This window comes from Trichogramma pretiosum, unplaced genomic scaffold, assembly GCF_000599845.2.
Source record: "Trichogramma pretiosum strain Unisexual culture from Peru unplaced genomic scaffold, Tpre_2.0 scaffold62, whole genome shotgun sequence".
NCBI classification, from domain to species: Eukaryota; Metazoa; Arthropoda; class Insecta; order Hymenoptera; family Trichogrammatidae; genus Trichogramma; species Trichogramma pretiosum.
The window spans coordinates 302,127-314,835 of NW_019641674.1; the positions used below are offsets into that span (position 1 = coordinate 302,127).

Here is a 12,709-nt window from a genome sequence, read left to right on the forward strand (position 1 = left end):
ATCATGGGTATTATTAATCAGTACATGAATAGATACACAAGAATTTCTAGAAATAGTTATGATTTAAAATAAATTTTTAAGACTTCTTGTTAGGTTTTTTATGTTACACACGTAACCGTTATATGTTTTTTTAATTTGTATAAAAACAATACACTCATGAACAATAAAACGGGAGTAAGTAAAATTATGTATTCAAGAAACTTAAAATAAAAAAATATATTTGTTTGCATTAAACTTTGTGGCCCCTCATTATTAACTACATTAAGATTATTGTCGTCATCTAAAACGAAATTATCGTCAACGTTACATTTTTATTAATAAGACAGAACGATTTCTGATATCATATATAATACTGGCAGTTTGATAAAAGCACAACTTTTTCAAACAAACTTTACGATCAACATTAGTAACTTTAACATTTTGATGTTACATATAACATTCATTTTTTATTACAATAATATTTAATACTTTTCAAAAATGATTTTATGAACTTCCCATATAAATTTTTCTTTTGGTCGTAGTGTAGTTTAATAATGAATTGTAAATTTTAATTTACTGAGAAGCCGTTGATCATATTGTCTAAATATTACGATCAAATTCTTAATAACAATTGCATTTATATAAATTTCGTTTATAGGTATGTACAGAAACCATAGATTTTAAACATTCATAATACTTTTTTGTAAGCAAATGTAACTAAATATATTGCTTCCTTGATGAGGAAGCTTCGTGACAGACTATGATTAAAACGAGGAATTAGGTATCACACAAGCCGAGGGCGAGTACTGTAAAGAGTATTACTGAAAAACCATAAATGCATTCGTTGAGAAATATACTAATTTTCACTCCGGTATTGTAGAGAAATTTTGTTTTTTTTATACTTATTTGTAAATTATATGAATTCCCAACAAATGTCTGTGTGTATGTGAAAATGAAATTAAATTGTATCAAAATAAGCTGTACACCAGCGGACTTAGATACTCGGACCTGGAAAATTGATTATTCGTTTCTTTCACTGTGCATTGCACGTCGTGAACTGTAGTCACGCGCGGTTGTTTAAAAAACGTGAAGGAAGCGACTAATCAATTTTCGAGGCCCGAGTATCCAAGTTCGTTGGTGTGTACTTATTGATGGTTGTGATAAAGATACATTTAAAAAAAAATTTATTTTATGTTTACCATAAAATTTTTTTTGTGTGAGAAAAGTATAGTAATATTTCGAAATATTTCCTTTTTGTGTTAATACAGATCAGTTAACCTTTAGTTTAAAACCAAAAATATGATTCGTAGATTTTCGTTAAAGTTATATCCTGAAAACGAAAACTATTTTATGACTTTTTGAAAAATTCAGTTGGTTTTCTTTCAGAGTGTTTTTGGAATTTACGTAATGACTTCGACAGAACAATAAAACTTTAATATAAAATTAAATATTTCAAGATTTGTTGAATACTTGAAAAGTTATACTCTGAAAATAAAGTAGGGTCTTCTTTTGATTTTTTTTCTAAAGTTTGAGTTACTATTTTTTGAAAATTTTTTGTTCGGAATAATTGTATTATTGTACTTAATGTAATATTATGCGTAAAAAAAATTTGCAACTAAGTTTTTTTTTAAGTGAAAACTACTTGCTAAAGATTTTTTTTGTGATCTGTAGAAATTCATTTTTAACAACTGTAAATATCCTATTTTAGAAAAAGTCTTACATGTTACAGTGCAAGTATTTAATTTCAAGTAAATTTTTTGACTATTTCACAAAAAATGTGTTGTATTTTTAAAAACAATATAGCGAAAAATACTTATAAAATACTTATACTTAATGAACTTATAAAAATACTTATACTTAATATTTTTCGTATCTTGAAGTTAAAGAAAAAGTATGAGGAAGCTACTTGCCAATACATTGGCAGCGGTTTTTATTATTATTAGTGAAATTATTTGTTTTTTTTTTTGAGACAATATAAAAGCATATGATTAAAAATTAAATAAAAGATCTTAAATAGTCAAATCTTGTTCAAGATTCAAATTAAGCATGCAATCTTATTTTCTTTATATTAACCCAAAATGATTGTAATGTGTGCAACTTTGAGTAACATGTGTAAAGCTATCATTAAGTATCGAAGACGATTAAAAAATGCGAGTAATTTTCAATACTTAATTAGTTTTTCGTTTGAAAATTACTATAAAACTAGATGATAATCAGATCCTGAATTTAATACTCAATCTACAACTGGATTATATGATTAAAACTTAAAAAAGTTAGTTCGAGTTTTATTAATTAAGCGCGAACAAACCTACAAAAGCTTCTAGTGCAGCCCATAGTCAAGATTTAGTTATAACAAGTTCGATTAATGCATCAGTACATGAATCGGATAATTCAGTGTGTCAGGCGATTTCGGCTGACTCTTTGACTTCTTGGCTTTCATTATTATCAGTATTTCTTGTACGGTAAAGTTCCCAACGAGCATCATCACTCTCGTGAGTCAAATAGCGAACCCTTAAAGTATTCTCTAAAGTTCTTAAATCACACCATGTTTGATAATCCTTATAAAAAGTATCAGAATGCATTTTTAATAAGATAATATAATATAATAATTTAATTTAATATTATAATAACTTACTTGTAACCAAATATGCATCAAACTTTTATCAACAGAATATCGTTTTCTTTGCTTAACTTGGAGAAGATTATTTATTAGATCGATGGCTGAAAAAATGTAATTGATTTTGGAATGTCAAAAATATTTTAGATTTTATTTTGTAAAATTCAAAACTTACCAGATGATGAAATATCTTTCCAAATGTTAGTTGGATACATAAAGGCAGCATTTTGAATTTGTTCATTGATGTCTTCATCTTCGTTGAAAGGAAATGTTCCGCTTAACGATACATATATGATTACGCCTACGCTCCACATATCCAAAGAACGATTATAGCCTTTATTTCTCAATACTTCAGGAGCTAAGTAAGCAGGTGTTCCGACGACACTTCTGCGAAAACTCTTTTCTCCGATGATTCTAGCAAAACCGAAATCGCATAATTTAACTTGGGGGAACTCTTCATTACTACTTAATAAGACATTTTCAGGTTTTAAATCACAATGTACAATATTGTTGCTATGTAAATACTTCAATGCTATTAAAATTTGTGTAATCAAAAATTTTGTGATTCTTTCATTAAGCCTTCCTTTCTCTGAGCTAAGAATCATTTCTAACATATCTCCTTTTAATTTTTCCATGATGACAAAAATTCTTCCTGTTGTTTCGAACATACGCTCTAAATTAACTACTCCTTCATAAGATATATTTTGTAAAATTGATACTTCGTTTTTCAATTGAGCCTCTTGTTTAGTCGAAAAACGTAATTTATCAATTACTTTAATAGCAACGGGACGCAAGCTTCTTCGATGTATTCCACCATAAACAATACCAAATTGTCCAGAACCCAAGATTTCATCAGCGTAAATTTGATACAATTGTCCTAAATCAGTAACGTTTTCTTCTGGTTCTAATGAATCTGAATTTTGGCCTGATAAAAAATAAAAATTATTTTGTTGGTCGATTGATCGCATTCAAGTTCTTCATATCAATACCTGATGGTGCACTCGTGACAGGCATTAAAGCTTGACGAATTGCTTTTTCCCATGATTGAGCTACATGAGCACCAATTCCACTTTCAGGACATGGTACTTGCTGACCATACGATGAAGCCCCCCCAACATAATAATTTAAATTAGCGGTTTTCAGTTCGAAACAATGCATTGTGTTTGAATCTGTAATTACAAAACCTCTCTTAAATAACATTTAAATTTGCAATGAGTGAGAAAAACATTTTTTTTAATTACCATTTTGAATTTTTTTGGCTGTTTCAATATCCAGAATATCGGTTAGAGGAATTTCTTTGTAATATTTAGGTCCGATATCGCTTTGAAATAGAGTTATTGCTTTTGTGTCTAGCCTCCAGTAATGTTTTTTACTCTTCATGAAAAAATGATAGTTATATAAAATAACAGTTTTAAGTGAAAAGAAAAATTATTTTTCCACGTGAACTTACTACAGGATCATGATTAGTAAAATGAATCATCCAACCTTCTTTTAATATTTTCGATCCTCTTTTTTTAGTATGTTTAACACTCTGCACTACTCTCATCAATGGAATGTTGTTACTGAGGGTTGAACTATATAGAAAACGGTGAAAAATGTACATTAAGTTAAATTTAATAATTTTTTAATTAAAAAATAAATGAATCACTACCTTGCCGGTTTACATTTATCAATTTCATCTTTAGCAACGTCTTGATTAGATAACTGATACTTGAAAAATATTCATTTAATGTAAAAAAGCTTGTAAAAATGCATACAATTTATATGGAACTATCAATTAAGAAACTTTCATCTTATAACTTAGATAAGAAAATTTTGCTTTAAAATAAAAGGATATAGATATAGTAAAATTGAACTTTTTCGATTACATACTTATTAGTCACAATCACAGAAAATAAAGATTTGAATTTTTAAAATGAATTAGTTTCTTAATTTTCTCGAGTGGAAAAGTTTGAGAAAAACATAAAATGCTGGAAACATATTGAAAATACTGACTGTAGCTATAATATTCCATTTAACAAGTATTGTTTTATCTTAGAAAGCGTTTAATAATTCTTTGTTAAAAATTTTTTTCAAGAATTGCAAAATAATACTAACTAAAATGTAATGAAAAATAAATCTGAAGCCTTTACGTTTGGTTCTGAAATATAATACCAAACTAAATCGGAATTTATCATCCATCCTAGCAATTTGAGAGAGATTGAATGAAAGTTCATCTTAATTTTACAAAGCCAATAATATGACAATTTCTTAGCTTGTTTATAATTTTGTTTAAATACAATAGATTTTACAAAATAATTTCGTATGAAAAGCATTCTACTTGCAAATAAGCTTAAATGTATGTTAACGTGGATAATAATGTAAAACTCTAATCAGTTATTATAAATATATATTATATATTACCAGTTCGGAGCAACAAAATAAATTAAAAATCCAGTTTGTACGGGAAGAAACTCTTCCGTAAAAAAAGTTAACATTCAAGTCCATTTAAAGAAAACAAATAATAAAGCATGCTTTTTAATTCCAAGTTTTATTTGTAACTGTGGGAAGTATATTACATCTTATAATAGCAAAGTGTAAACTGTATGTACGATAAATATAGTTGATTGAGAAAGCGTCTGCTCTGTGCTATCGTCACGTGTAAAATGTTATCTCCCATTAAATCACAAGTGTTCGGAAAAACAAACAATAACGCGAAAATTTTAAAAAAATACTGAAGTTGCAAAACTTCCAAATTGAAATGAATCAGTTTTTAGATTGGATTCGAAACTACAATTCTTTTTCTTGACTTCGTAATTTCCTTGAATTAATGACTTTAAAAATTGCTATAGTTTTATTTGATTTATTGTAAGTTTCAATAATTTTGAAAAAAGTAAGATATTCATCATTAATATTTTGGAAAGAAAAAAACAACTTTTTTCATGTTTTTAAATGTAAGTTCAAATGATAAGTTTTTAAGCTCTTTTATTAACACTTCATACAACAGTTGTGGATATTAGACTGACAATAAAAAAAATTTTTTTTTTAAATCGACTGGACGCCCCCTTAAAAATTTCAAACCCCCCAAAAAATGAGCTTTACCAAATTTCAGCTCATATGGTTGAAAAAAGCCCGTGCCACAAGACGGGTGTTGATTAACATTAAATTAAATGGAAAAGTCGTTTTCTCGTATTATACTCATACGGAGTTTCCATTTAATTTAATGTTAATCAACACCCGTCTTGTGGCACGGGTTTTTTCAACCATATGAGCTGAAATTTGGTAGAGCTTGAAACTTTTGAGGGGGCGTCTCGTCGATTTAAAAAAATATTTTTTGTAATACTTAAGCAAGAAAAACCACTAAAATATGTGATATAAAATTTTGATAATTATAACGATAATTTAACTCGTTTTAATGTTAGGATATATTATCACTCCATATCTTATTCTTTTAAGAATAAGATATTTTCTTAGTACTATGTATGAAAATAATTTAAAACTTACCATACACTCGCCATTTATTTTACTATTATCTCTTGAAAATTGATGATAAGTAGTAGGTGGGGAATCATCATCACTATCATTATCTCCTTCATTTTTACTATCTGTTTCATTTTTTCCCTCAGCTTCACTACCAACCCCACTATCAAGATATTCATTACCTGAAATTAAATTTGTTGAAAGTATAGATAAATTGAGAAAAAATCTGAATTTATATAATTATTTTACCTGCTGAGTCAATGGGACTTTCTCCAGTGCAGTCTTTTGGTATTTTTTCAATACATTTTTTATGTGCATTATAATGACAATCTTTGCACTGCAAACCTTGCTTAAATAAACCTTTTAATAATTTTTTGCAATATCCACAAACTGTTGGGCGTGTATAATTGTGTACAACAAATGTATGAGGTATTTTAACTCGAGTAGCTAATTCCTTTTCAACCCAAGCTGGCCTTCCCCCGAGAGATGGTGAACGAGATTGTTTTGGGGTAATAATACTGGGTATGGCCTATAAATTTATTTTTATAAATCTTAATATTTCTGTGATAAATAAAGTTAGAATAAAGATACCTTACCAAAGAACTATTATTTTGGCTAGAATTTGTGTTAGCAGTATTTCCATGGTTATCATCACCAACACTTATTAAACTACTTGTGGATCCTTGACTTGGTGATCTTGGTACACTTAATAACGTTGAACTTCGTCTCCTCTGGCAAATGTCATGAGAACAATTGTTTGGAGCCTTTACTACACATCTTTTATGAAAATTCATTCCACATCCTGTATAATAAAACATAATAAGAAACCTGCACCATAAGAATATATAAAATAAAAAAATAGTAATTTATATATCATTAAGTACCTTCACATTTTAAACCCTGACGTACTAAACCAAACAACATTTCACCACAAAAGTCACAAAATGTTGGAGTTTTAAAAGAATGGACAGACAATGTATGAGGGCGAATGGTTATTTGTTCGATGGGTACTTGACCTTAAAAAAATATATGTATTGGGAAAATTCAAATAACTTGATAGAACAATTTTACTACTACAATAAAATAATTTACCTGATATGACAATTTCGACTAACGTTTCATCAGTGATTTCTGTTGTATTCGTAATAAGCTGCAGTATGTTGACGCAGTTATAATCATGTTTAAAAAGAAGCACTCTTTCAAACAATAGACTCAACCCATGATCAGGACATTTAGTGGTTATAAAATCACATGCAAAATCTTTTAATGATTTTAGTGTTAAATTACCAGCGTCTACAGTTACAGTATCCCTTATCAAACCAAACTGAAAAAGGAACGTTAATTCTGTGTTTTCCATTTTTTTTTCTGTAAACAAAAATATATTTTTTGTAGAGAAAAATTAATTGATGAGATGATTTTAGTAAAATAAAAGTATTAGTGATAAGTATAACGCAACTACTATTAAAAATTTAAAAAGAAAATGATCCATGTTAAAATTTTTGTAAAACGAAAAGATATATAATATATTTATATCAAGGCAGGTATTACCTAAATATAATTTTCTTAACTTTTGGGAATTTAATTACATTTAAAAGTGTTTTATCTAAAAATGAGAAGTAAAAGAAATTGTCATAATTGTAAAAAAATAAATAATAACAGTAATAACAATTGTTTTGATAACTTGTCAATCCCTTGAGATATAATAAAAGAAATTAAAGCTTTTAAAATATTTTAAGTCATTTATTAAAGTTTTAATGAATGACTAAACATATTTTGAAAGCTTTAATTTTTTTCCATATCTCCATATTATTTCCATATTCAATTCCTCATGTTATTGGCAACTTTTAATTATATCATTGGCACTAAACATAAAAAGTTCTATAATATAATGATGAAAACAAAACAATTTTTTCTTTTTTTAAATAATGATGATAACACAAAACATTTTCTGTGTTTTTTTTATTTTTATACTTCTAAATTCTTATTAGATTTTCTCTGAGCTTGCCCTGTATAAGTCTATAAAAAATTATTATTACATTTTGTATTTTCACTTTTAACGATCATGTTCTAATCTTAATTTGTGAACATTAACTAGGAGGCAAGATATGAAAGAATGTTTATTGACTCAACACACGCACAAACGTTCTCAGAATTCTTATAGTTTCAAATTGACAGGACGTTGAAGTTGAATGAGCTCGGAAAAATCGGAAAAACTGAAATATATCCATGGAAGATTGCATCGAAAAACTATAAGTTTAACCATTGACATACATTCAACGTAAATAACATTTTACAGTTTACAGTTATCTTGAAAGCCTGCGCATCGATACAGCTGCACGCGGATATTTTTTTGCTCTCGTCTTATGCATTCTCTTTCTCTCATTCTCGTCGTACTCGTTGCAAAAAGAAGAAAGTTAATGAGCGTGGTTGGAACTCTATTCTACGAAGTAGAGCAATTTTAAACTTAAAATGCATTTGCTACAGCTGGTTTTTCATGCCTCTATAATTTGTTAAAAGTTTTGAAAAGCGCCAAATATTTATACCTTTCTAATTCTTTTCTGTTTACTCGATGTACTCGTCTCGGGCATTGGTCGCGACCAAACGTTCGAAATGGTTCATTTGATCCAAGAAAATCGCAGCCCACATGAATATCAACCGCGAGCCCTATCTAGAGTCCTCGAGCCGGCTAATTGCCATTTATGCAATTTTTGTCGCGGTCGAGGTGGTTCGTCGTCCTCGGCCACGGCGCGAATCGTGACTGATAGACAGTCGTCCGCTGGGCACTGACAGACGTGCCGCGCACTAGTAGGCATATATATATAGTGCACTCAAGTAGCTACTATTGTGGCTGTGAGCAGACCAGCGCAGTGCTGCAGACTGCCTGCACGATGTACCGTTGGCTCGTGGCTTGAGTTGTTGCATTGGCAATTTACGGAGGCGAGCCTCGACGCCGAGAGAGTCCGCGTAGCAACGAAAAGAAGGACGCGGGCATTTTGTAGTTTTGGCGCTCGGTTGCTGTGCCGTACTTATGTAATGCATAACTTTTTACGAGTTACTGTTCTTACATAATTTCGCTTATCGTAGATCCTTGCCAATATTATTAGGATTATTAAAGGTCGAAAAATGGAATCTCCTCTTTTCTCCTGACTCCGTTAGGACGGCGTACCTTATGTGATAAACACATCTATATTAATACAATCGAATACATTTCTCGCGTTTATCGCTTTATAAACGTGCAGCACTGAACCCATTATGCATTTAGAATTAGCTATCCAACTTAATGACAATGAGCAGTAAAAAACACATTAATCTCATTTTTAGAGTCAAACGAGATCAAAATCCTTTCAACATTTTTGTGATATTTTACTTTTTCATTGTAAGCATACCATAGCTATAATTTATAAGTATAACATATAAATAAACGAAGCAATCCCTTGTTCTGCAAAAATTACCCAAAGAAAATCTTACAGAAAATCCGGATTATTAATTGGAATTTCGCATTGAGAGATATTTAAGAAAAGCACGACATTTTTGAGGGATCCTTGAGGTAAACCCTAAATTCGTATGGGTAATCATTCAGAATATCATGGATTTACCGCAGGAATCCTGTAGGTAAATGTGAAATTTCTATGGGTAAATCTTGAGAAAAGCAGAAAATTCTTAGAGGAATTTTCCTGCAGAAAAAACGGAAACATTTTTCTCAGAATCTGCTAAAAATGTGTGGGTTCCTGCAAGAATTCATCCTTCAAAAATCCTCCTTCAGAAAAAATCCTTCAGAAAGTAAGTAAATTTCCTGTAGAATTTCGGATTGAATAGAAGAGAGCGATGTTCTCGTTATTTTTCCGCATGCATTCCGTTATTACTGAATTCAGACGAATTTATCTCTAACTGGAATCATCATAATTTCTTCAAGGAAAACTTGATTCATAACCGTTATTATTTTTTCTGCAATAAACCCTTCACAATCATATGGTCCGAATTTACCCATAGAAAATCATGCAGAATTACCTTTGGGATTTTTTTTTTTGGGTAATTTCTGCAGAACTTTCCCACACAACTTTTTCTTAAAGGTAATTATCGTAAGTATTCAGTATTTCGCACTTGCTCTGAAAGATTCTAAAAAAAAACGTCCTGGTTTATTGAATTTACTTTGATTGCTTCCGTTGGACTTGCTATAATGCAAATATTATTACTGCACAAAAAAGTTTACTTGTAGATCGTTAAGCAGCTCACAGATGACAGAAATATAAAAACTGAATAAATTCAATTTTTCAGGCTATTTAATTCGAAGCCCTCATATAAATACTACACATAACAAATTCAGAGAAACGATGTAACTGTCACTCAGAGATAGTTATCAATCGAGCCTTATAATGTAAATGACGCGATCTGCGGTAAGTAATATAACATCACGAGTCGACGCCGTGCTTGTCGCGCTAGTAGAGTGTGTCTTGATCTAGTCAGACACGTTGGCAACTCTTCTTCAAGTTACATAAATGACGGGGGTGCAACGAGAATAATTTCATTTCTGGTTAAATGGTTCAAACTCCCAGACCGGAATAATTTTTTCTTCGGTGTGACACCAAAAGAGATGCTTTTGAATTTTTTAGAGTATTGAGTCATGCCACTAAACTTTAGTAGAGGGTAAGACCGGGATGTCTTTTTTTAGTTTCAGGTGTATTTAAGCCCTTAAGGTGCCATGACCCATTCAAAAAACTGGCCATTCGAAATTGCTCAATTCCCCGTCCTCTACAGGTGAATTGTAGGTATAAACAATATAGAAACTACCAATGTACCAAAAAATTTCCGATAAAAATGATTCAATGTCTAATTGTTGTTTGTCATAAATCAATAACTTTAATGTCTGAATTCTATTGATTTTTTTATTAAAAAATAGCTACTGATCCATGCATTAATTATTTTGCTAGCGTAATTTTTATGTTGTAATTAATTTGTAATTTCTATGTAGACAAATTAAACGGTTCCAAATGGCCAACAAGCATAAACGATGCGAGATTATTTCTGTTCTAGTGAAAATATGCGAGTTTCATAGCTCGGAAGATAAAACCAATCGTTATAGACTGTCGGGTAAGACGAAAAAGTCCATGCCATTATCTCTTCGTTCTTTAAACGTTTATAGTATAAGTCCCAACTATCATCGTTTCGATTGGGTGATTATTCATATTCACTCTTATTGCCGAAATTGCACTCAAGGATTTCTTCACGTGCTTACTATGTTGAGTATGATGTATCATGTCAATGGTATTATAGCTGATCGAAATGATTTCAAGTAAATGTAAAGTAAACGTGTCACACTTAGATTGCCCGATTTTAATGTTTTTTTATATCCCAAGTGAAAAAAAAACATAAAGACACTATAATGTATAAATAAATACAAATGTTTATGAGCTATAACTTTTTTATACAAAAAAGCTTTTTGTTTTTAAATGTTTTGTCTTTTTGGGCCTTTTTTCAGAACATTTTGGATTTTTTTAATTCTGATCATTTTGCAAAATTGCTAAAACTGTCTGAAAAATTCTAAACAAATTCACACGCATTCTCTGAACGATTTCAAATAAATTTTTTAAGAATAAAAGACATCAAAGTATTTTCAGTATAATAATTCTTTTTTTAGTTTTATAAAATCGAAAAGAAATGTGACTTCAAAATATGGTATAAAAGTTTTTTTGCTACTCTGAATTTGTTCAGAAGCAACAAATTTTGTTTGTGAATTTTTTCAGAATTTTTTAGATCACTTTGGAAATGTTACAAAATAACAAAAATTAAAAAACTCCAAAGTGTTCCAAAAAAAATTCTGAGAAAACTCACACTCGCTCTTTGAACAATTTGAAAAAACTTTTCATATTTAAAAACTTTTTTTCATAAAGTCAATAATTTTCGAGTAAAAAATTAGTTAATTATATCGCTGCTAGGAATTATTCGCCATTTCAGAATTATGAGGGTTACATAGAAATCGCAGCAACGCTTTTCTGCAATGTTCAGAGCAAAAGTACACGATTTCTGATCTTATTGGAACTCTCCGAAGGCAGGGCAAGGTGAAAATCAACTTTGAAAACAATTTCAAGTAAAAAAATGACGTTTTTCCTTTTATTGCAAAATAAACGATGCTAATATTTACTTATCGCAAAAATAACGCCGGATTCTGAAAGAGCATTTTAACTTCATCCGTGACTTTTTTACAATTAAAAAGTCATGCACAAAATGCCACTTTTGTGGTTCAACCTGATGAATTATTTTTATTGATGTGAAACATCTATTCTCTTCTTTTTCTAAAACCAATGCATCCAATATTACAATATAAATAATATAATTTATATTGTAATACAATATAAATAATATAATGCATATAATAGAATGGAAGAAAATGCGTATAATTTTATTTGTTCATCTTGTAATATGGTATAAGCTCGTTCAACTAAATCGAATCATTTAGTTATAACATGATTGAGTTTCATGATTTACATTTTCGAGCTTTTTTAGTCCAGTTTCAAACTTCATAAATAATAAAAGCCTTTAAACTTTTCCTGTATACAAAAAAGGAGCCGTTTTATATCTTTTCATTACGATTGCGTTTGGCTTGTTTTTACCCTTATATTCTTTTACTAACGTATCAATGCTAAATATTTTTCTAAA

At 29.6% G+C, this 12,709-nt stretch overlaps 1 protein-coding gene across 1 annotated transcript; it reads right to left on the bottom strand.

Moving 5' to 3' along the window:
• Window positions 1-1,908: 1,908 nt before the first annotated feature.
• Window positions 1,909-8,782, bottom strand: LOC106659040 (serine/threonine-protein kinase D3). Its single transcript, XM_014381367.2, has 13 exons — window positions 8,599-8,782; window positions 7,148-7,420; window positions 6,940-7,071; window positions 6,652-6,857; window positions 6,305-6,584; window positions 6,080-6,237; window positions 4,248-4,306; window positions 4,047-4,170; window positions 3,838-3,970; window positions 3,586-3,765; window positions 2,772-3,521; window positions 2,615-2,700; window positions 1,909-2,537 (listed from the first exon to the last, which is right to left on the bottom strand). Exons 2-13 carry the CDS (start codon window positions 7,410-7,412, stop codon window positions 2,379-2,381), a joined length of 2,532 nt encoding a protein of 843 aa, XP_014236853.1. The 5' UTR covers window positions 7,413-7,420; window positions 8,599-8,782; the 3' UTR covers window positions 1,909-2,378.
• Between the last annotated feature and the right edge of the window lie 3,927 nt (window positions 8,783-12,709).

Bases quoted from the DNA above. Each gene is read 5' to 3' on its own strand.
- LOC106659040 (XM_014381367.2), bottom strand. From the start codon at position 7,412: ATGGAAAACACAGAATTAACGTTCCTTTTTCAGTTTGGTTTGATAAGG. The intron at 6,585-6,651 runs GTAAGGTATCTT...ATAAATTTATAG, and splicing joins GCCAAAATAATAGTTCTTTG to GCCATACCCAGTATTATTAC. The intron at 3,766-3,837 runs GTAATTAAAAAA...TTGTAATTACAG, and splicing joins AGCCAAAAAAATTCAAAATG to ATTCAAACACAATGCATTGT.